The sequence below is a fragment of the Petaurus breviceps genome, unplaced genomic scaffold (assembly GCF_028583685.1).
Source record: "Petaurus breviceps papuanus isolate PSGF00001 unplaced genomic scaffold, PetGlider_PUasm1.0 90895, whole genome shotgun sequence".
Lineage (NCBI taxonomy): Eukaryota > Metazoa > Chordata > Mammalia > Diprotodontia > Petauridae > Petaurus > Petaurus breviceps.
Window position 1 is genome coordinate 28,376,058 of NW_027187372.1, and position 22,316 is coordinate 28,398,373.

The 22,316-nt window shown below is 43.9% G+C and overlaps 1 protein-coding gene, 1 long non-coding RNA gene and 1 pseudogene across 3 annotated transcripts in view; 1 reads left to right on the top strand and 2 right to left on the bottom strand.

Moving 5' to 3' along the window:
• Window positions 1-1,440: 1,440 nt before the first annotated feature.
• On the bottom strand, window positions 1,441-7,016 carry CYB5R1 (cytochrome b5 reductase 1). 2 transcript variants are annotated; one of them, XM_069074593.1, is made up of 9 exons: window positions 6,862-7,016; window positions 6,307-6,456; window positions 6,125-6,197; window positions 5,451-5,557; window positions 5,023-5,152; window positions 4,149-4,232; window positions 3,417-3,502; window positions 2,785-2,884; window positions 1,441-2,460 (listed from the first exon to the last, which is right to left on the bottom strand). In XM_069074593.1, exons 1-9 carry the CDS (start codon window positions 6,874-6,876, stop codon window positions 2,288-2,290), a joined length of 918 nt encoding a protein of 305 aa, XP_068930694.1. In that variant the 5' UTR covers window positions 6,877-7,016; the 3' UTR covers window positions 1,441-2,287. The 2 variants fall into 2 exon arrangements, with proteins under 2 accessions (XP_068930694.1, XP_068930693.1); XM_069074592.1 differs by having other exon boundaries at window positions 5,451-5,623.
• LOC138151108 (uncharacterized) overlaps window positions 6,248-22,316 on the top strand; it is an 82,859-nt gene continuing 66,790 nt past the window's right edge. Inside the window, exons 1-2 of the long non-coding RNA XR_011165741.1 lie at window positions 6,248-6,387; window positions 9,027-9,071. This is a non-coding gene — a long non-coding RNA (uncharacterized lncRNA). The remainder of the gene's footprint in view (window positions 6,388-9,026; window positions 9,072-22,316) is intronic.
• Window positions 17,220-21,997, bottom strand: LOC138151105 (probable E3 ubiquitin-protein ligase TRIML1 pseudogene; annotated as a pseudogene).

A 22,316-nucleotide genomic window follows, 5' to 3' on the forward strand; every position in this document is an offset into this window, starting at 1 on the left:
CCTCCGTCCTTTCCCCTCCTCCTCCCTCCGCCCCCTCCCCTGTCCCCGCCCCTTTCTCCTCCTCCTCTCCTCCCCCCCGCCCATTCCTCTCTCCTGCTCCTTCCCTCTCCTTCCTCTGTTCCTTTCCCTCCCCTCGAGCTTTCCCCCTTCTCTCCCTTCCCTTCCCCTCCCCTTTCTTCCTCCTTTCCTTTACCCTCTTTCCTCCTCTTGTCTTCTCCCCCCTCCCTTCTTCCTCCTCCTCACCTTCCCTTTTCCTTCTTTCCCCTCCTCCCCTTTCCTCCTCCTCCTCCCCTGTCCTCTTTCTTCCTCCTCTGTCCTCTTTCATTCTCCCCTCCATTCTTTCTTCCTCCCCTCCTCCTCTCTAGTCTCCCCCTTTCTTCCTTCCTCCTCTTTCTCTTCCCCTGTTCTTTCTCTCCTTTCCTTCTCCTTCCCCTCTGCCTCCACTTTCCTCCTCCTCTTTCCCTTCACCTCTCCCCTCCTCCCTCTTTTCTTCCTCTTTTCCCCTGTCCTCCCCCTCTTTCTCTTCCCTTTCCTTCCTTTCTCCCCTTTTTCTTTCCCTCCTCCCTTTTCCCTCCATCTTCATTCCCTCTTTCCCTCCCCTTTCTTCCTCTCCTTTTTTCTCTTTCCCTCTTCCTCCCTCTCCTTTACTCTTTCCTCTTCCTCCTCCTTCCTTCTCCTTTTTCTCCTCCCTTTCTTCCCCTCCCCTGTCCTCTTCCCTACCCCTCTTTACCTCCCTTCTCTTCTTTCCTCTTCCCCCTTCCTTCTTTTCTCCTTCTCCCCTCCTCTTCCACTCTCCTCTTCACCTTTCCTTCTCTCCTCTTCAGAGGAAAGACTGCCTCCTTCTCCCCTTTTCAATTCCTCTTTCCTCCTCCTCTTCTTTTCCTTTCTCTTTCTGTTCTCTTCTCCTTTCCCCCCTCCTATTTCTATCTCCCCATCTCTTTCCCTCCTCTTTCCTCACAAACCCCAACTTAAGTATCTGTGATCTAGTTCAACCTGTACCTGAACAAAAACCTCACCATACCTCACCAGCCTTTGCTTTAAGAACTCCAGGGAGGAGAAACCCTTTCCTTCCTGAGGAGGAGGTAGAATGTCAATAATGTCTCCAGACAGATAGATAGCATCTAATGATATATATATCCTTGTCCTCAGGCCTCAGAAAGGGTCCCTTCACTCCAACTGCCTTACAACTCCTCCAGCTACTCCTCTCCATCTCCTGCCTCCCCTTCCCCCCAGGAACCCTCTCCTCTCCCTTCCTTGAGGCAGCTGCTCAAATTATTCCACAGTGGATCATGTATGTGGCACTGCACGTTTCAACACATAACCAGAGCTGTGCCAACAGCCCTCACATGGAACGTTGGGGAAGGCTACTATGCTGTGCTGGCTGCCCTCTGCAAGCTGAAGCTCTTGAAAGTCACCCCAGATACAGACACACCAGCCCCATGGAAGCCACACGAGGGCCTTGGCCCCCCCTTTATTTTCACAGCCAGAGGCTCCTGACACAAAGACAATGTCTAAGAAGACCAGAGGCAGGTAATATCTTCCAGCAGACATACGGGGAGGGAAATAGGAATCCTGGCATCGAAGATAGGCACATGTATCTCAGACTCCTTACTGTAAGGGCTGGGAGTCTGGAGAGAGAGTACCCTTCACCAGGCCCCATAATCTCACCAGCAGTACTGCCTTCTTTATTTTAATGCTAGGTGGTGAAATGAGTACAGCACTGACTGGCTGTGGAGTCAGGAGGACCTGAGTTCAAATTCAGCCTCAGCCACTTAACACTTACTAGCTATGTGACTTTGGGCAAGTCATTTAACCCCAATTGCCCTGCCTTCCCCCCTCCAAAAAGGCAAAAAAAAAAGAGAAAAAAAGAAAAAAATCTACCCCCTCTTTCAGAAGCAACAACTAAGTGTCTTCAGTTGTCAAATTGGGCCCCCCAAGCTGTTCTTTTCATTCCTGGACAGTGAAGGTGAAGGTGTAAATCCTTGAACCCTCTCTCCCAAAGTCAGATTCTGAGGCACTACCCTTCTGACCTTATAGACTAAGGCTTCCAGCCCAGGAATTGGAAGAGAGGCAGTGTCTAAGTCTACCCAGACCAGGCTGAGCGCCTTCTCCCAGAGCTAAAGGGAAGCTGATTCTAGAGAAAACACCCAGATCTAGGGTTTGGCAGAGGTTGAACAAGATTGGGCAGTGATATTAGATCAGTAGCAGGGGGCTCACAGTGTGAGCACCTGATAGGGAGATGGATGGGGGTTGTTAGGCTGAGCAAAGCTAGAGGAAGCTAAGGGCCTCAGTAGGTAAAACGCATCTTCTGTGGATACCCCAGCTTATCCAAGTTGGGATGGCAGGCCAGCTGAATCATAGGAGGTGGCCCACACAGCAGCAGCAACACATCTTCCCCTGGGGCAGGCAGATGCTCCCGGATCATGTCAGCTGTCACAAAGCCCCTGCTATAGGCCCAGTCTGCAGGGAGTGGGAAGAGGAGAAACCAAGCTGAGACTCCTACTCTGACCCAAGGTGTGTCTGGGGGGGTGGTAGATGGTGCCATACTATAAGTACCACCCCTGTCAAGGACTCAAGGAAGATGAATGGAAATTCAGTGGGTCTTTGGGGTGGTCTCAACCCGTTCAGACATGGGAGATGGGTACTCCACTAAAGACTTTTTCCATTTGAACCAGAAACCAGGATGGAGAAAGCCAGGACCTACATGCCAGGGGAGGGGAAAATGGAGGAGGGAGGGAGGAGGAAAATGTCTAGGTATGGCAAAGAATAGGGAAGTTGAGTTACCTGCAGGAGGCTGATCCAAGGTAAACCAGAGTTTAAATCGTTCAGGATATCGGGCCTGCAATTCCTCCAGATCTTCTCGTAGGATTATGTCCTTTTCAGTCTAAAATGTCAGGGAAAAAGGAAATAAACCCCTCTAAAACCACCCAACACCCCTTGCCCCCAAAGAGAACCCAAGCAAAAGCCTCATCTCTAAAGCAACACCTCAATCTCCAGCCTTCATAATGCTCCCTTAATAAGTGGGGAAAGACATTATTAAATTTTAGCTTCAAATTCCAGGAAATAGGAATTTCATAGAATTGAACAGAAGGTAAATGGGAAGATCCTTGGATCGTAGCTGGAAGGGACCCTCTAGTCCAATGCCCTCGTTTTTGAGCTGAGGAAACTGAAACCCAGAGGTGATATTTGCCCAGGGTCACATTAAAAAGCATCAGATTTGGGATCTGAACCTGGTCCTCCATCCTCCCCACTTTCTAGAAACCAGTTTATGCTCTTCTCTCCAATAGTCCAAATCTCAGCCTGTTGCTGGGATGGCTTTTGAAACAATCCCCAGGCCTAGCCTCTGGCACGCTGCACATCATGCCCCATAGTCATCAGCCATTTTGCAGTCCTGGTACATAGCAAATCTAACCAACCTGGTTGGCAAACAGCAGAAAGCACTGGGTTGGATCTTCAGGGTCCTTTAGGATGGCCCGGATAAGCTGCAGCATTGGGGTGATCCCTGAATAAAGACCCCCCTTGTTGTTTTGTATCAGGAACAGCTCCTCCTGCCAAAAGCCTGGTTAGCCCTTTTTCTTCTCAATCCTACCTATTACCCATTCCATATATTTACTCCATTTCCCATCCCCTAGTTTCCTGATTCTTTCTCTTTCCTGGTTTTCTAGAACTCTTCTATTTCCAGACAGGAATTACAATTCACCCCCAGAAAATCTGAAGTCTGAATTTAGTGCGTGGTTTGGATACATCTTGTGACATCACACAGATTCATAGAAATTCAGATGGCAAAATTCATTTAAGGAAACAATCTAAGACTTCCTGAAAAAAAAATTCACAGTCTAGGACTAGTGTTGAAAGGAGCAGCTGTCAGCAAATATCTAATGATTCAGTGAAAAGCTGCAGATCCATCTCCCTGTACAACCATTCTGATTTGCTTCTTTCCATTCCAATACCAAAAGGTCTGGATTTGAGATTGTTTAAAACACCCCCTGATTTTAATTCCTCTTTTTTATTTTTCACAGATCCAGGAACTCCAGCAACCCATCATTACCAGTCCAGCTATGAGCATCTAACCCTTCCAAGTGTCACTTGCTACCAGCTCCATGCCAACGGCCAGCAGCATTGGGGGCAGACACAAGGGTGACACACACCCGTCCCTCCGGCAATCATTCCCAACTTCTTCGCCACTCGGGGTTCTGCTGGTGATTTCTTGCTGTAGTGAATGTCAAATTTTCCTGAGAGAAGTCAAGGGCAGAGAGGACAAATGGAAAGTCATTGTAAGGAACTGAAAATGAAAGAGTAGCAGAAACCCCAGAGGCCCTTTATCAAGTGTTTATGAACCTTAATTCTGGACCTCAATGCAGTGGCAAATTTATTCACAGACTGGTTGTAGGATTCAAGCTGACCTGGCTATTGATGGTAATATATCCTGGGAATATGAGTAGGGTTGAGCCACCTGTCTATCAGCACCAGATCCCAGTATTCTCAGGGAAGAGAGTTGTTGTTCTAGGGCTACGCTATGAGTCATGAGCAATCTTAGGCAGCGAGATGCCTCCCTGGTGAGACAGACAGGCATGGGGCCAGGTGTGACTCAACATTCCCTAGTGACACCAGTGGGGCTCAGGAGGCTAAGCTAATGGGCCCAGCTGTTCCAGTGGGGGAAGAATAGGAGGAATTGCAATTAAATCTATCTCCAGCTCACTATGAAACTGAAGCTGAAAAAGCTCTTTGGGGGAGCAGAGAAGGAAGCCAAATGTTTTCCCTGGTCATATCTATGTCTGTTACAGCTGATGGATTCAGGACAATGGTTGTTTGCTATGGCAGATGAGACAGGATAATATGTCTTGTGTTATCAGAGCTATGCTTAGGTGGAAAAGGAGCCCTAGCTTTAGATATATACAAAGAATAAAGATCATAAAAAAAAGGTATGCATAATGCAGACACATTCATAATGCAGATAATGGCTGGAAGGCCTCAGGACTTAAAAAAACTAGAAGTTGGATTAGAAAGCAGTAGGGCTGATACCTTTCCCATTATAAGTGAGCATTCCACTTGGCCCCCGAAACTCCACCACATCTCCAATCTTTAGGCTGTCTAGGTACTGAGACATCTTCCCTCCCTCAGGGAATTTGGGATGTACACCTTTCAGGTAGACCTGAAGAAGGGAGAGAATAGCATCTAACCAATTTCACCAGTTGTAAAACCCCACCTCTCCCAATGCCACTTCTGGTCTTTTCCTCACAGATTAAACCCAAGCTTCAGAAACTCCAGATGTTACTGGTGGCTGAGTCAGCTACTTGACTGAGCTTGAGTCTAGGGTAAGGATTGTACATACTTCTTTTCACCAAACCTCAAAGGCCTGCTGTCCTTACAGACCCAGCGAATTCCCAGAAAGCCCAGGAAAATGTTGGAGGGGGAAGGAAAGGAAGAATACTTGGAGCCCTATATCATACCTTGATGACAAGATCCACGTAGCCCCTGTTCTCATCACTGGTGACGGGTGTGTAGGGCCGGACCACCAAGTTGCCATCAATGCGGGCAGAGAGGTAGACATGCTTTCCTGGTGACCATGTAGGAAGTAGGGTGTGAAGGTGAGCCAGGAAGGTCCCCCAGCCCTTCCTGCTTTCTGGTCCAAAGAGTTTTAAAGTAGGTTTTAAATCTGAGCCCACCAATTCTCTGTTCCAGGTCAGAATGAATCATGGAGCAAAAGAAGAATGTGCTAAAAGCATTCATTTTGGATATAGCAAAGTTTTACACTGGGGTACCTATGAAGAGAGGAGAACCCTGCTTGCTCCTAGGCAGATCCCCATAATCCCCAAATTCCAGCAGATAAAATTGGAAGAGAGATGGTCCAGATTAATGTCCTCTGACCCTGGCAAGAGTCAGCAGTAATGATATCACATCCTGGGGCACAGGAGGGGATTGTGACTGGAAAAGGTAGGGAAAAAGTGGAGACCACACCCTAGTGATAGAACATTATATAGCCTCTGTCAGACTGGAAATCAAGTCATGAAGGGAAAAGAGGAAGAAATGGAGTGGTAGGAGTTTGGAAGGGAGGAGGGAGAGAGGGCTCCTGTTGTGTGTATGCAGTGATCAAGCAGCAGCGCCCCGCGTAAACTCTCCTTACCTACAGGTAGCCCCAGGATGTGATGGGCTGAAGGCAGGGCAAAACGAAACTTCTTGGTGTTGTGACTGACAACCTAAAAAGAGTTGATAGAGCGTCTCACTGCCTGGCCACCCCTTGTTCCCTTTTCCAGCCTTCTCTCGAACCTCCCGCCCCCAACGCCCACACCCCCACATGGGACTTGCCGTCTTATCCAGCAGCCTCAGCAAGAACTTCTCCTTGGGGTCCAGAAGAGTGACAGGCGGCCTTCGAGACCTACGAACCAGGTAGGAGCCCACCGCCACTCCCAGCAGGGTCAGGAGTCCCACTCCCAGGGAGGCCAGCAGGGCAGTGCTCTGTCGGGGAGAGAAGTCTGAGTGAGGAACTGAGTGGGTCAGTTCGGGAGCTGAGCCTCTAGGTCCCACAGCGCTGGGCTGGTGCCTCACTCAGTGAAGAGAGGAGCTGCTGCAGGGCCGGGGAAGATCCGAGGGTCTAGGATGAGGCGTGTCCTGCGGGTCGGAGACAAGGGACAAGGCTGTCTCCAAGAACGGGCATTGTACCGGGCAGGGGACCTTGCTCCAGGGAAGGGATCCAGGGCCCGGGCTTGGGTGCAGGTGGGATGAAGAGCAGGGCTGCGGAATGCAGAAAGAAGGGGTTCTAGCCCCAGGTGGTGGCGCAGGGGCCTCGGAGTCCCGATGAGGGGAAGTCTGCGGGGGCAAAGCGGGGTGGGGGCAGGAGTGAGGAGGAGGAGGGGTTCTCACCGGCTGGATCCCCATGGTCAAGTGCGGAGCACTCTCCCCAAACCTCTCAGGCCCGATCCCACAATGCGCCGCGGGGCGGGGCGGGGCAGGATAGGACAAGACCCGGAGAGATGGGAAGAAATAATAAGAGGAAAGAAGGGGAGAAGGGGTGGGGTGGGGGGAAGAGCAAAGGGGAGGAGAAAGGAAAGATTAAAGGAAAGCAGGGGAGGAAGGGAAGAAAAGACAGAATAGGGCAAGAAAAGGAGAGAAGGGAAGTGAAAGGAAGTCAGGAGAGGAGGTAAGAGTAGAGAAAAGGAAAAGAGGGAAGGAGAAAGAAGCAAAGGGTGATGGAAGATAATGGAGAGGAGTGGAAGAAGGGAAAGGAAAAAAGAAAGGATTCAGTAGCTCTTAGGGTTGTCCTTGTAACTATCTGTACTTCCCCAACACCAGAATCCTTAGTCCTTATTACCTGAACCTCTTACTTCTGTGCTTGGTTTGGGGTGGGGGTGAGAGGAGGGGAAGAGGGAGAAAGAAGGGGACAGGATCACAGACTCATGATGTTACACTTAGAATCAGGAAGGGACCTCAGGGGCCATCTAGTCCAAGAAGACCTGAAGGAAAATCCTCTTTCCAGCTTAGCCAAGTGCTCATACAGCTTATGAAAAAGGGGAAACTCTTTGGAGACAGTCTTTTCTACTTTTGAATGGTTTTAAGTTTCTCCTCACATGGGGAAAAAGTTGTCTCCCTGTGACTTACACTCCTATGTTCCTATACCTTCCTTCAGGGATCAAGCAGAAGAGGTCTGATCCAAGCAGCTGCATTGGCATCTGAAAGACCAGCCTTTAAATCTGACCTCAAACACTTACTAGCAGTGTGATCCTGGGCAAATCACATATGGGAATAATAATACTTTCCCAGGGTTGTTGTGTTTTATCTCAAATGAGATAAAATTTGTGAAGTGCCTGGCATATAGCAGGGGCTTAATAAATGCTTGTTTTCTTCCTTCCTTTTCCACGTGACAGTACTTCAAAAGCGCAAAGACAGCTATCATTCTTTTTGTGCTCTGTTTTCCAGGCTAAACAGCCCTAGTTATATGTCAGTTCTAACTCTTATATTACTTTATTTCAGGTGACAAACATTTAGCACAGAAATCTGCTCTTCACTTATGCCAGAAACTTTGTTTATTGAGGAAAAAGCAGCAAGACATGTTGAAGTTTGGTGTTAGGATGGATTTCTTGATTTTAAAGAGAATGAAACACTATGAAGTAGTTTCATTATACCTGTTACTAGCACCACTTTTCACTTAATTTTCCTATATTAAAAACTTTGTTGCTATATCTGAAGTGGTATATGGGGTGTTCAGAAAGGACGGGCACCTTTGGTGTGAGAGTTTGCCAAGTCCTTTTCAGGGCTAGCTCATCCACCTTTGATGTCTACCTGGCACTCAACTCTCACCTGTGGCTCCAAAAAGCTGTAGCATGCTTTTTGTCCTCTCCCCAGTAAAACAGTCTGGGCAGACAAGCTAAACTAGGTTGAGGGGTATGGAAGGGACTCAAACCCTTTCTTGAGTTAGGGGGGTGTTTACCCCACATATGTAAAGACTTCCTTCTAGCGGAATGGGCAGATGAGAACAATTTGTTCCAATGTCCTTGAAGGCTACCAAAACAAGCAAATCATTTTTTATTCCGAACTTAAATACCAAAAGGAAAGAACATTTCCATATACACAACAGATCACAAAAAGAGAATTATACATATAACTATTAATCTAAATTTCATAGAGCTTGCTTCATTAAAAATTATAAAATGAATTCCACATGTAACTTTCAAAACTGCCATACTAGTCTTTTTTTTCTCATCTGTGCATTTAAAAAAAGAAGTTCAATGGCCCTTCCCTCCCTACCCCCCAGCATACCAAGGTAGGGGCAGAGTCAGAAACCAACAGTGGGTATCTTTGAAACTTTGGGGAGAGCTGTGACTAGTGTGACATGGATGTGGTTCAGTCCTCTCATTTTATTCAGAAGGAAAATGAGACTGGATAATGGGAATAAATTTGCCTGATCTAAATAATTTAACTTCATATAGGTCCTAAAACCTACTTCTCAATCCTTTTTCTTATTCTTTGGTCAAGTTCCTTTCAAATTCTCTACAACGACATTTCCAAACCTTTTCTACTTTTTCTTTCAGCATTGATCTCATCTCATGTTATGGAGAAGACTGTGGGAACAAGAAGTAAGTTTCTCGATTTTCTCTCCATTTCAAAATTCCTCTGTCTAAGGATTATAGAATTAGGGGTGGAAGAAAACTTGGAGGTTATTTAACTTAACTTCTTCATTTTACAGATGAGTATACAGAGGCCCAGATAGGCTATTAATCACCAAGGTCAGAGTTAATGACAGGGCTAGGATTTGAAACTAGGTCCTCTGATTCCAAGTCTGACACTCTTTCAACTGTTCCATTTTCTTCCCCCTTCTTTCCTAAAACAGTAGAAGAAGCATCCTTCTGCTTTCCAAATTTAACTCCTAGTTTTATTTTCCATTTCAGTCCTTCCAACTTGGTCTAGCTAGCAATTGTTCCATCAATTGTCCATTTTCAAAGTTTTCCTCTCCACTTGTTACTTCTCTATTATTATAAAAATGTTCAGGTTTCCCCTATACAGAAAAAGACCCCCAATCTTCAATCCCTTCTCCTCCCAAACCTACCTTTCCCTAGCATCTTGATACTCAGTCAAGGCAAACTCTGTCTTTATCTGCAGTCCTGACTTTTCTCCTGTGCTTTAGAAAAGTAGGCTGGTGAATGCTCTCAGGAAGGTTTGGTATGACATCAAGGGGTTTGTGACCAACTAGTTGAAGAGCAGAAAGAAAGATCAGTCACATTCTTTTTCCACACCCCACACCACCCCCAATCAATCATGGATTAGTCTCTAACACTACTACACCACCACCTGTAACTCCTTCTCCTACTATTGTTTAAAACTCTCATGCTCTGCCCTTCCCACATTTGGCTTCATATCTGCTCTTGGAATTTGGCCACTTCAGGATGAGTATAGCTTTACCATGACTCAGGTAGACAAGGCAGATGCAGCAAGACAAAATTCATCACCTTTTGGGGCCCCATTTCTTTCCTTCCAAACCATCTCATTGCTGCTGCAAGCAACCTTCAGAATCCGTGCTCTGTACCATGTGGCAGTGGACAGTAAGAGAAGCCACACCTCCCCTTTTAGTTTTTGGGCAAGATAAAGTAGGTTGTACTGGATGAATGGACATGGAAGGGTTGTGATCCACATGGAAGATCTCTTTCATTATCTTTCCTTCAACTGCTACTTCTCTTCCTGACTTCCCTAGTACTGTGGAGGGCACCGCCCAGATTCACAAACCAAGTGTCTTCCAATTAATCATTCTCTTTCACCCCTCATATCCATTCAGTTGCCAAATGTAGTTCTTTCTACCTCTGCATCTTTCAAAAGCATCTCTTTCTCTCGTTACGCAGCCATCAGTTTTATTCAGTCGTTCCTCATGTCTTACCTGGACTATTGCGATAGCTTCCTCCTGGGCCTCCCTGCCTCAGACATCTCCCTTTTCCTCCACAAAGTTGCCAAATGATTTTCCTAAAGTACTTATCTGACTTCAGTGTGGTTCCCTATTGACTCTAAAATATTATTTCAATTTTATCTAATTCTTTTTAAATTTTGGCATGTTTTATAATGTACTCTGTTAGTATAGTATTACATGTATATAATATATAAGTAAATAGACAGATATTATGAGTATATATACTCACAATTTTTTTTTAACTGATTGTAATGGGGGATAAAACAAGTTTGGAGATCATTGCTTGAGAATAGAGGTTCCCAAAGTTATTTGGCCTACCGCTTCTTTAAAAATAAAAATTACTCAATGCCTTCCTGGAAATATATTTTCTTTAACACTTTAACTTTTTTTTAAATTTGTATCATTTCAAAAAATGTAAAATATTTTTTAAAAAAATGACACATCTTAAATTTAATAATTTTTTGTAAATCTGTGGGTTTTTTCCTGCATTGAAATTTTGATGTTATAATATTGTATCATGTAACTGTATAGTATTATATTGTAAACAAGTTATTACATGCACATATTTCTGCCGATGTATGCCGGACTTCCTGATAATACACTAACTGCTCACCTGCCAGCACTTGCTTATTAAGACCTGTCCATAGACTCAACCACTGATGTGTTATAACTTGCATTTTTTGTGTTTATTTGGAAAATAATGTAATCACTTTGACTTTAACTTTGTTACACAACAGATGAAACATGTTTGAATGGTTTTTCAAAATTCTCTTTTCTTCTTTCCTTATGCTTCCACTGCCTCCTTATTTTTATTCAATATTGCACCCCAATTGCACCTGAAGCTAGTAGCTACTGCCCTTCCTTCTTCCCGCCCCCCCTCCCATCATTACAGCTCCCTACAGGGGATGGTATCATCCAGTTGGGAACCTATTCGTAGAGTAATAATTCCATCTGGAAGTCCTGTGAACATTTTAAATTCAGTGTTTACCTAATGATTTATCTTTCCTGAGAAATGTGCACTTCTTCCCCCTAACTTCCCTGTTTCTGTCACCCATGCTCAAAACTATGTTTTCTTTGATTTTTTTCTCTCCCTCACCTTATATAGCCAGTCAATTGAATTCTCACCTTTATGAGGGCAGAGCTGAGGTCTTAGACAGGTAGGTGGAACAATGCATAGAGTCTTATCATCTATCCTGGAGTTAGGAAGACCTAAATCCAAATCCTTTATACATTTACAATCTGGGTAAACATCACTTAACTTCTTGCAGCCTCAGTTTTTTCATCTGTAAAATGGGGATAATACTAACACCTATCTCCTTGGTTGTTGTGAGGATTAAATGAAATAATATTTGCAAACTTTAAAGTGCTGTATACTAGCTAGTATTAGTCTTGTCATGGGAAAGAATAATTAGACTTTATTATTCATGACTCTGTGGGGAAGAAGTAAGACTAATGTATAGGTAGACTTTACAGATAGGCAGATTTTGACTTTGCATAAAAAAGAATTAATAATCATTAAAGCTTGTGAGGTCATGGATTCTAAGGAATTCCAAAAGAGACTGAGTGACCATTTGTCACTAGGGTCTTTATCTAGATGATGTCCCTTCTAAAATGAAAGAAAAGTCACTTCTGAGATAAATGAAAAGTCTGAAACATAGTTTCTGGTAGTTACTAGTCAATTTATTAATTATGGCTAGCAAATAATCCATAAATTGAGGTCAGTGGTTTTCTCAGAAACCAAAGACAAATCTTGGGGACCATCAACTGGTTAAATGTCTTTGGAAAAAGGGTTTTCCCTGATGAGTAGAAATTAACTCTGATTGGTTAACAATTAATGACAGAATGAATATTATAATGAGAGGTGGGCTTATTCAATACAGTACTAGAGGACATGATTCTGATCATGTCACTCTTGGACAAAGAGACTCATCTCAAACCAGACTACTCACCTCTGGCAATCTATACAAAAAGGCCTATTCTCTGCTGGGTCAATGAACAATGAACAATGGTAGGGTAAGAATTCCACCTAGTTAAAATGATCTGTGTATGATGAATTTTTTGGGCAAGGTCAGAAATGTGAGAGGCTGGGTTTTGAATGAGGGGAAATAAGTAAAAAAAAGAAAAAGAAAAGATCTTCAGATCCCATATATAAAATTAGTTTTTAATATAACAAGAAAATAATAATTTTTTCTTACTTCCCAAACTAAGATTCCATAACTCTTTCCTAGAGGGAAGTTTTTTGAAAACTGGGTCTTATTCTTCTTTGAATTAACCATAGTACCCAAGTACATAGGACTGTCACAGAAAAACCAATAAAAAAAATAATGAATACATTTGAGATCTATACAGGCGTGTGTGTGTGTGTGTGTGTGTGTGTGTGTGTGTGTGTGTTTCAAGGATGAATTTCCCTTTCTTACTCACAGGCTGGAAATAAATTGGTCACTCATAAGCCTGATCTCACTTCTGATTGGCTAAGGAATTTTGACTTTTTCTAGGTGCTTTGTCCTTCGTTAGCAACCTGGGGACTCTGTATAATTGCAGAGGCTGGACCTGGCTTCCAGTCCCATCTCTGCCACTTAATTGCCAATTTAACCTTAGATTAACTACTCTTTTCTGCCTTAGTTTCCTGGGGCATAGTAGGTACTTAGTAAATGCCTATTGATTAGATGACCTTTAATATCCCCTTCTAGCTTTATATTTATGATCCCATGATCTCTAAGGTTCTAGAGTTTTGTAGCTACTGCCCATTTTGGCTTAACCAATTAAATTGCTTACTAATGTATGGAGTACTCTAGCACTGATTTTCCAGAGCAAGGTAGGCTACACTTCCCCCTTAGGATTCTAAGGGTTTGGACTATCTCTTAACAAACAGCTCAAGTCCTCATTCTGGTGTGATCCCCTAGGGCTAGGTGCCAAGGACTAGCACCACCCCAGTTCCTTCTCTTTTCAATTCTCTTTTATGTGTTGTCTTCTTCCAATTAGAATATAAACTTTTTGAGAGCAAAGAATGTTTTTTCCTCGTATTTGTATTCATAGCACTTATCACTTAACATAGTAAGATATATCTATATCTATCTTCACTGACATATAACCAATTAGCATCAGTTAGCTTTTACAAAAGGACAATTAAAGATAAAGAACAGGAATACAAACAAACACACGCGACCAGAATCCATTGTAGGTTTGGGAGAGAGTTCACAACAGAAAAGAATTCAAGTTCTGGTAAATGGACCTGAAACCTGAAGAAACTGAAAAAAGATCTGTGCCAGGAAAAATGAAGAAACAGGGGGAAAAGTCACTAATCACAATGAAGAAATATAATAAATTAAGAGAAGCCCATGAGACAATCCCAGAGGAATGCCATGAGAACAAGGAGAACCAGAGGTGGGGGGAAATGGCTCAGCCACAAGGCCTATAAGAATGACAGAAAGGAAAAAAAAAGAATGACGGAAAGAAATAAAATAAGGTATTTTAAAAATGAAATTAGAATTGAAATAAGAACTCTGGAGTAAAAATTGGATGTAGAATGAATAACTTAGAACCTAATGTGAAAAACCTTACCCCAGTAATCGACTCCTTGCAAAATCAAATGGATAATCATCTCAGTTACTCCATGAGACAGCAAGAAATGTTAAAACAAAATCAAAAGATTGAAATGATAGAAGTATAATGTACTTATTATTTTAAAAAAACTAATTTGGAGAATAGGCAGAGGAGAGTTCATTTTTAAATTGCCAGAGTCCCTGAAAACCATGACCCATTAAAAAATGTGAATATCATATTTCAAGAAATCATTAAAAAAAAAAAACTTTTCCCAGATCTATCATAATGAGAGTGCAATGTAAGAATAGAAAGATTCTACTAATCTCTTCCTGAAAGACATACCAAACCAAAGTATCCAGGAAAATCATGCCAAATTCCAAAGTTTTCCAGAAAAAGAAAAAATATTATAAGCAACCAGTGAGAAAGACTTCAAGTAATAAGGAATCACTGTCAGGATCTCACAATACTATGTTGAAATTGCTATAAAGGAGAGAGAATCATGGAATACAATATTCTCAAAGGCAAATGTTAGAGGCTTACAATCAAGAATAACCTATCCTGCAAAACTGAGTATAATTCTAGAGGAGAAATGGAACTTTAATCAAATAGAGGACTCTCATGCATTCCTAATAAAAAGACCGAGTTTAAATTTTGCAATGGAAAGACAGAAGTCAAGACAAACCTAGAAATATAATTATATTTGAGTTATTGAAAAATGCTAAATGATGATGAAGTACTTATATTCTAATATGGAGAAGACATGTGTAGCTTCAGAACAAGGTTCTCAGGAAAGACTGTGAGATGCTTGAAGCTAGAGCCCCTCCACAAAGGGGCAAGGAGGACCAATTAAATGACCCCTTTCCTATGGCTTCAGCCCCAGCCCCTCCCCCCTCAGGAACTCCTGCTCAAGTCCCAGTCACTGGTCTCACTGAGGCAGCTCCCCCAGCCCCTTCTGCTGCACCCCAACCCTTTTCCCCTTGGTTCCCCTTCCCTTTTCCTCTCTCCCAACACCCTTCATTTCCTGCCTCCTATACCATCCATATCTCCTACCCTGCATCTCCCAGCATGGCCCCACCCCCTTCAGAGACCCCTGTTCAGGTCCCAGCCACTGGTCTTGCTGAAGTGCCTCCCTCTGTGGCCCCTCCCCCTGAAGCAACACCCACTCAGGCCTCAGGCCCTACCCACTGGGCAGTCATAGAGGTATTTCCTCTTCTGAGACCTTCCCCTCCTCAGATGCTGGCTGACCTTCCCCCTTACTAGCCAGATCCCCCAGTCTTAACAGTCTGATCCAGTTCAGCCAGCACCCCCAGTCACTCTCTCACAGGAAGTGGGACTTCCAATCCCCCTTCCCAAGCCCCTGTCCCCACACTGCCTTCAGGGATTTTTCCCTTAAGGGAAGTGGCTCTCATCTGGTGGGACAACTAGAGTGCATGTCCCATTCTCCATTTCAGATCTCAATCAAATGAAAGAAAAGTTGGGTAAATTCTCCAAAAACCCAACGAAGTTTACTGAAGGCTTTCCGGACTTATCCCTGCAATTTGAGCTTTCTTGGGCTGATTTGCATATCTTCTTCTCTACTTGTTCCACTGAGGAGAAGAGGAGAATCTGGGAACAAGCTCCAAAATTTGGGGATCGTCTGGCTAGCAATGGCCGCAGAAAATACCCCCTAGGAACAGCTGCTGTTCCCACTAGTAACCCAGGATAGGATTGTCATATCCAGGAGGACAGAGGAAAGAGAGGCCATATGGTACTTTGCTTGTTCGAAGGCCTAATAACTGTATTTCAAAAGCAAGTAAATTATCAGAAAGTTAGAGAAATTTCTCAGACAAATCAAGAAAACCCCACCCTCTTCCTAGATAGACTTGTAGAAGCTATTAAAAGGTATACACATTGAGATCCTGACTCTATAGAAGGGGCAGCAATCCTTAATATGTATTTTATTAGTCAGTCTGCTCCAGATTTTAGGAGGAAACTGCAGAAATTGGCATTGGGACCCCAAACACCTCAGGCCCAATTACAGGAGACAGCCTTTGGAGTCTTTAATAACAGAGACCTGGTTGTAGCAGAGGAGAAAGAACTAAGGGAATAAACCAGCGACAGAGAGCATTCTTAATTCTTGGCTGCTGCCATGGCCAGGAAAAGCCCCTCCAGGGGACCCCCTTGGAGGAAGCTCAGTTACTTGGGCAGAGGGAAAACCTGCTTTTGATGCCACAAGGAGGGTCACTGGTCCAAGGAGTGCCCTCCCAGGTCCCCCCCCCCCCCCGCAGAGGGAGCCCCAGGAACCAACACCTCTAGAACTGTGCCAGTCTGACCAGGAGGGACATTGAAGGAAGGGTGGTCACCGAGGTAAAAGTGGTAGAGCCACCTCCCAGTACCCTGTCCTCCAGTCTTCCCGAGACTCTGAATGATGGGGAAGCCTGGGGCTTGGCAGTGCTCCCAGCTTCTCCATTTCCCTTGCTGAACTCTGGGCAAGTATCAAGGCTGAAAATAAGGTTTATTATGGCTAAATTCTCTGTTCTAACCAATTGATTTGACCCTCCCCTTGACCAGTCAGGTCAGGGGCATGGAAAGGGAAACTAAGGGATGTCTCCAGACATACCCAGTCCCCTGCCTACTTGAGGATCTGTTGTTTGAACACTCCTTCCTTATGCTGTCCTTTTATCCTGTCCCCTTGTTGGGAAGGGACCTCTTGGTGAAATTGAGAAGCCAATTTTCTCTAGCTAAGCCTCCTAGATCTCCCCATGTTCCTTCAGGAATGTGGGAGATAGTTGAGTCAATTGTTTGGGATCAGGAAATTCCTGGATGAGCTACTTCTGCCACGCCAGCATTTGTTTTTGACTCCTAGATCCTAAAGTGTTCTCCCAGAGTGGTCTATATCCAATTAAACCCAAGGCCTGGGAGGGACTGCAACCATTAATTGCTAGTCAAGGCCCTGACTCATTCTCTCTAGAGTGGGGCCCAGACCATCAGGTGAAAGCTTTTGAGACTTTGATTCTGTGGCTGCTATTGCTTTCCACGTGCTAAATGTCCACGGAGCAATTCAGAAAGGAAAGGGATATCTGTGTTTTGGCCTTGCCATAGTCATCTTTAATTCCAACCAGGAAAATTGTCTTTTGTACCAGGGAAATTGTCTTTACTGTATTTTTTTTTAAGCTCGGTTTTGTAAGTCTGTTTTCTCTCAGCTGATGTTGCCACTGAGTTGCCAATGAGTTGCCACTCATCGCCACTGAGCTTCTCACTTAGTAATTATAAAAATGATGGACCCTCTATTTGTATTGACCCCCAGATGCTAGAGAAGGCTGAAGGGCATCAGCAATGAGTATTCAGTGGACAGATAGTAAGAGAATTGGGATTGTTCTCTTCATTTGGAAGGCCAGGAGCAAAGAAAGGCCAGAGAGGACCATGGAAGGTAAGAGGTGGAAAACTATAGATAATGGAGTTATCTGTCACATTGTAAAATGATATATGTCCACAGTCATAATGGAGGAAAATGCCTAGCTTGTGCACAGGAACTCTTGCATGAATGCCTTCCATGGTGTGGGAGATCCAGAGATTGAAATCCTCTCCCATTTTGAGGCACATGAGGGAGAAAACATCACCAGGTACCTTCCTCTTCTTGCTTACTGATTCCTTACAGATCCCCACTTCCCATTCACTCTTGCCTCCCACCTCCACTTCCCAGTAGTGGCTCCCTGAGGTGAAACACTGAGCCCCCAACACAAAAGCAGCAGTTTCAGCCTGGACACTTTCAAGTTTCACACTTTTCAGATCACCAGAGAGGATGAGGTTGGAATTTGCTGTCGCAGGATCCAGAGAAATATTCCTTTGGAAGGTCAATAGTATTTCCCTCATCCCACAATTAGTCTCATTTAGGGCAGCAGGCTCCAGACATTGAAGCAACAGAACTTCACTCCTTTCTAATATGCTTCTTGCATCCAGGAGCATCTCCATGACTGGCTTCTCAAAATTCTTCTTCAGCTCATCAATCGTCTTTTTTAGGTTTTGAATATATTGGGAAAATCTGGCCTCAGTCCTCATTAATTTCTTCATATTCTTTCTTTTTTCCTCATCCAGCTTTTGTAGATCCACTTGATCTTTCTTTGTCAAGAAAGGGTGCATTTTGATGTATTCTGGTATGATAACCCGCTTCAGTGCCTGTACTTCCATCTTAAACTGTGCCACTCTCATTCTCTCCCACTCCAATAAAAGATGAGCCTCTTTTCCTTTCCTCAGCAAGCTGCTAAGGGTCTCCTGGAGTTTCACCTTGCAGTTCTCGGCAGACTCCTCTATGCAACGCACACTGTGAGCTTTGTGTTCTTGAGAGAGTAAGCAGTACTCACAGAGTGGCTTCTGGTCATCTTCACAGAACAGCTTCTGAAGTGCTAGGTGTTGGTCACAGATTGTCGGGCAACTGATGCATTGCACTAAATGAAGTCTGAACTGTTTAGTAATGATCACCAGACTCTCTAGGCACTTACTGGTCTCTAAATCTCTGGGCTGAGTGGTTCTCCTGCACACTGGGCAGGTCCATGGTGCCTGGACTTCATTCCAGCTCCGGAAGAGACACTCTTTGCAAAAGTTATGCCCACAGTCAATAGTCACTGGTTGGGTGAAATAATCCAAGCAAATGGGACAGGTGAGTTCTGTCCTGAGATTATCAATCATATTATTGACATCCATGTTCCTGGGACTTTATTCCCTCTGATTTAGGAAGTTTCCTTCAGAGGCTATAGCTCCAGATCTGAGCTCCCAAAGCTCTGGTATTCCTTTTTATAACCCCCTGGGCCTCTAGGTTCCAGCCTCTGAATTCACACCCAAGAAGGTGTTAACTTACCTGGTTCATGCCTTTGTTGTTCTGAGCTTGCTTTGGAATTAGTTGAAGAGCTGTATTGACTGGAGACTGAGCTAGCCAAGCAAAAGCTTCACACCTCACTGATATTACTTCAACAAACTTTCTTAGAAGTCTATTATATTCTAGGTAATGAAGACACAGCTCAATGGGATACTAGTTATGTGATATGTTAAAACAATGATTCCTGATATTATATAGCTGTTTAAATTTATGATGTTACCATCATTATCTTGTTGGGTTTTTTTAAATCTTAAATTAGCTCTGTGAGTTAGTTACTACATCTGTAATTCTTTTTATTTTCAATATTAAGACCTGAGTCTGAGATTCAGAATTGGAAGAGATAAGTTAGGCATTGGGGCGAGTTTTTGAGGAAATGTGTTAAATCCAGATGGGAAGATATTAAATTCAGATGTGGTCTTGTTGATTTTCAGTTGCATTGGGCTGTCCTTTAATATTATTATGAGAAATATCACTCAGGAGATCAGGTGAGAAAGAAAATGCCATTCCTTTTTTGCTTTTTCCCACAAACTACTCAGGATCTTCTGGAGAAACCTAAAGAGATAGGTGGGGGGAAGACTGTAGAAAAGTCAGTGAGAGAAGTCCCAAAGTAGTATAGCCAGGTGAGAAATGAGCTCTCACCGTATTTCTTACTAGTCTTTGACATCCCCTCTCTGCCTTTCTGGATTTTATCTTTTTACTGTCTGCCATATATAATGCCATGTTCTTCCTGTCTTCTTTATGTTATAAATAAATGAATGGATGAAAAAGAATTTATTAAGTTCTTTCCATGTGCAAAGCCCTGTGCTAAGTGCTGGGCATACAAATAGAAAAGCCACAGAGTAGTTTGACACCCCCCTGCCCCCTCCCCCCACACACATGCCACCCTGTCTCTGCGCCAGGACATCTTGCTGCTTTAGCTTGGTTTATGGATAGCAGTTGGTCAGGATTTGGTATTGGTATTGGTGGGAAAGGCAGGTCACTGCTCCAAAGGGAAAACCAAGTCCTGTTGAATCTACTTTCAAAATATCTCTTGCATCCATCCCCTCCTCTCTATTCCCATTGCAGTCATGTTCTCTTCACCATCTACCTGGCCTAACTGCACTATTTTCCTATCAGATCTTTCTACTTCTCCCCTGCAACACCCCCCCACCATCCATCCTTCATGGATCCTGCCAGATTGATTTTCTTTATGCATAAATCTACTCATACCTACCCTTAGTGCAAAAATCTTCTGTGATTGGATTCTACCTACTGAGTCTGTGCCCAGAATTCAAGGTTTTCTACAATCTGGTGTCACCCTACCTTTCAAGTCTTATTTTATACTTATTTTATTCCTCTCCCTGTACTCAATGCTTGAGCTAAACTAGACTATCTTCTGCCACTGAATATGCATTGTACTTTTCCACCTCTGTTTGTTCCATATACTTAGAATCCTTCCCATACTCCAATCCTTCCTGAATTCCTACCCATCTTTTGACACCCAGCTGCAATGCCATCCCACTCCATGAATCCTTATGTGATATCCCCAGTCCCTAATGACCTTCTTCCCCAGCCCACCCTAGAACTTACACAGTGTTTGCTTTTGCTCCTCTATAATGCACTTATGTGTCCCCAAAGTCTCAGTACAGTTCTAAGATGAGAATTTTGGGACACCCTGTATCCTCCTGTGTGCTATAACCATCCATGTTTTGTGTCAGATCTTCCTACCAGACTCTAGTTCCCTGATGGCAGAGACCATGTTTTAGCTAAACTTTGTATTGCTTTCTGCACCTAGTATAGTACTTTGCATGCAATGACTACTTAAATTGTGTTGTTTTTCCTCATCTGTGAGGTCCACCCTCCTCCTCTCTTCCTATCCAAATCCATCTGCCCTTCAAAGCCCAGGACAAGAACTTCGTGCTCCATAAAGACTGCCCTATCTGTAGGCTTTGTGGTGCTCCCTGTCTGCCAAAGTACATGCAACCCTTATAGATAACATTGTAGGACTTGGTGTCTGATTACATTGTGTCTTCTGAATTGCCACTCAAGAGTGGCTCCTTGGCTCTGGTAGTCATTGGAGGGTGGCCTTTATCAATGAGAGTATCTTTTAAGTTGGTTAAGAACCCAACTTAAGGAGGAGGACTGAGCTAGCCAAGGCCAGCATATAGTAACCCAAGAACAATATTTCATGGTGCCCAGAATGGGTATCCAGCTCTGTAGAGAAAAGTGAATGGGGCCTGAGATTCAGGAGGTATACAGCCTGGCAGACCTATTCCCAGCTAGGCCCAGAGTTCATCATTTCTCCCTTAAAAGTTTTCCCTTCTCATTTCCACCCTCCCCCGGATGCCATTTCTAATCGATTCCCTGATATCTGTTGGACACCATAGAAAACAAAGACTTAAACGATAATACATCAAGCTGATAAGGCCATATTGACCTTAAGGTAATTGAGTTTGCCATGGGCTTTGCTAGAACTTGCTCTTAATTTATCCAAGCCAGGCAGGCTTCCTGAGGATGACTAAAGACAGAGTGGAACAGTGGAAGAAGGGCTGAATTTGGAATTAGAGGAGACCAGAACTGAAATACCAGAATGTGACCTCACAGAAATTGCTCACTTTCTCAAATTCCTCATCTAATGGCTTCATTCTGAGCATGAATGAGGTACCATTTCTGGGAACAAGTTATCTCAGAGATGATTTGGAGTCAAAGGGGCAGAGGTAAAGGTGACAAAATGTCACTTCATCTCTTTCCCACCTCTTGATCCCAATCCTCCAAGTGCCAGCTTAAACTCAATCTGCCTTCGAGACTATCCCAATGCGGTCTTTCCATTGACTGTCTTATTCTGTTCTTAGAGCCCAACCTTATCGGTTTCCTGAGAGTGACTTCGATTAAGTCAGGCGTTCTTTAGTTCTTAGTCTCCTTTGTATAGATGAAGGTTGAGGCATGAAGGGTCTAGCTGTGCGGAGCAAGAAACACTTTCCGCCTGTCACCCATAATTAAATAAACCACTCACCCCATAACCATAAACTAGGGTTATTTCCCCATTCCTTTGGCTGAGTCCACCCTATCTTTCTCTCTCAAGTGTTACTTTCCCACAGTATTCAATTAATCTTCTTGTCTTTGGCCATCTCATTCCTCAGCACATGGAGGAAGCAGTCACTGAAGAGTCTGGACAGGAAAAGTGAAACAAAATTCTAATCACTTCAAACCCCTTATCACCTGTGAGATATATACTAATCTGCAAGACTACCGATTATTTTTTTTCTCCTTTTTGGAGGGCAAGTTGGGGTTAAGTGACTTGCCCAAAGTCATACAGCTACTAAATGTGTCAAGTGTCTGAGGCCGGATTTGAACTGGAGTCCTCCTGACTCCAGCGCCGGTGCTCTATTCACTGCACCACGTAGCCTCCCCCTACCTATTATTTCTTATGGGCAGAGAACAGACAACACTTGAGGCTTTCTCTAGGGGCCAGTGTTCTTTATCAAAAGATTGGTAAACTTTAACCCTACAGGACAAGGGGTGGGACTGGACAGAGGCAGATGGTTCCAGAAC

Excerpts from the sequence above, each read along its gene's own strand:
- CYB5R1 (XM_069074592.1), bottom strand. Across the intron at positions 6,198-6,306 it reads TGAGGCTGCTGGATAAGACG|GTTGTCAGTCACAACACCAA; the intron begins GCAAGTCCCATG and ends AACTCTTTTTAG. Across the intron at positions 4,233-5,022 it reads GCTCACTTATAATGGGAAAG|GAAAATTTGACATTCACTAC; the intron begins GTATCAGCCCTA and ends GACTTCTCTCAG.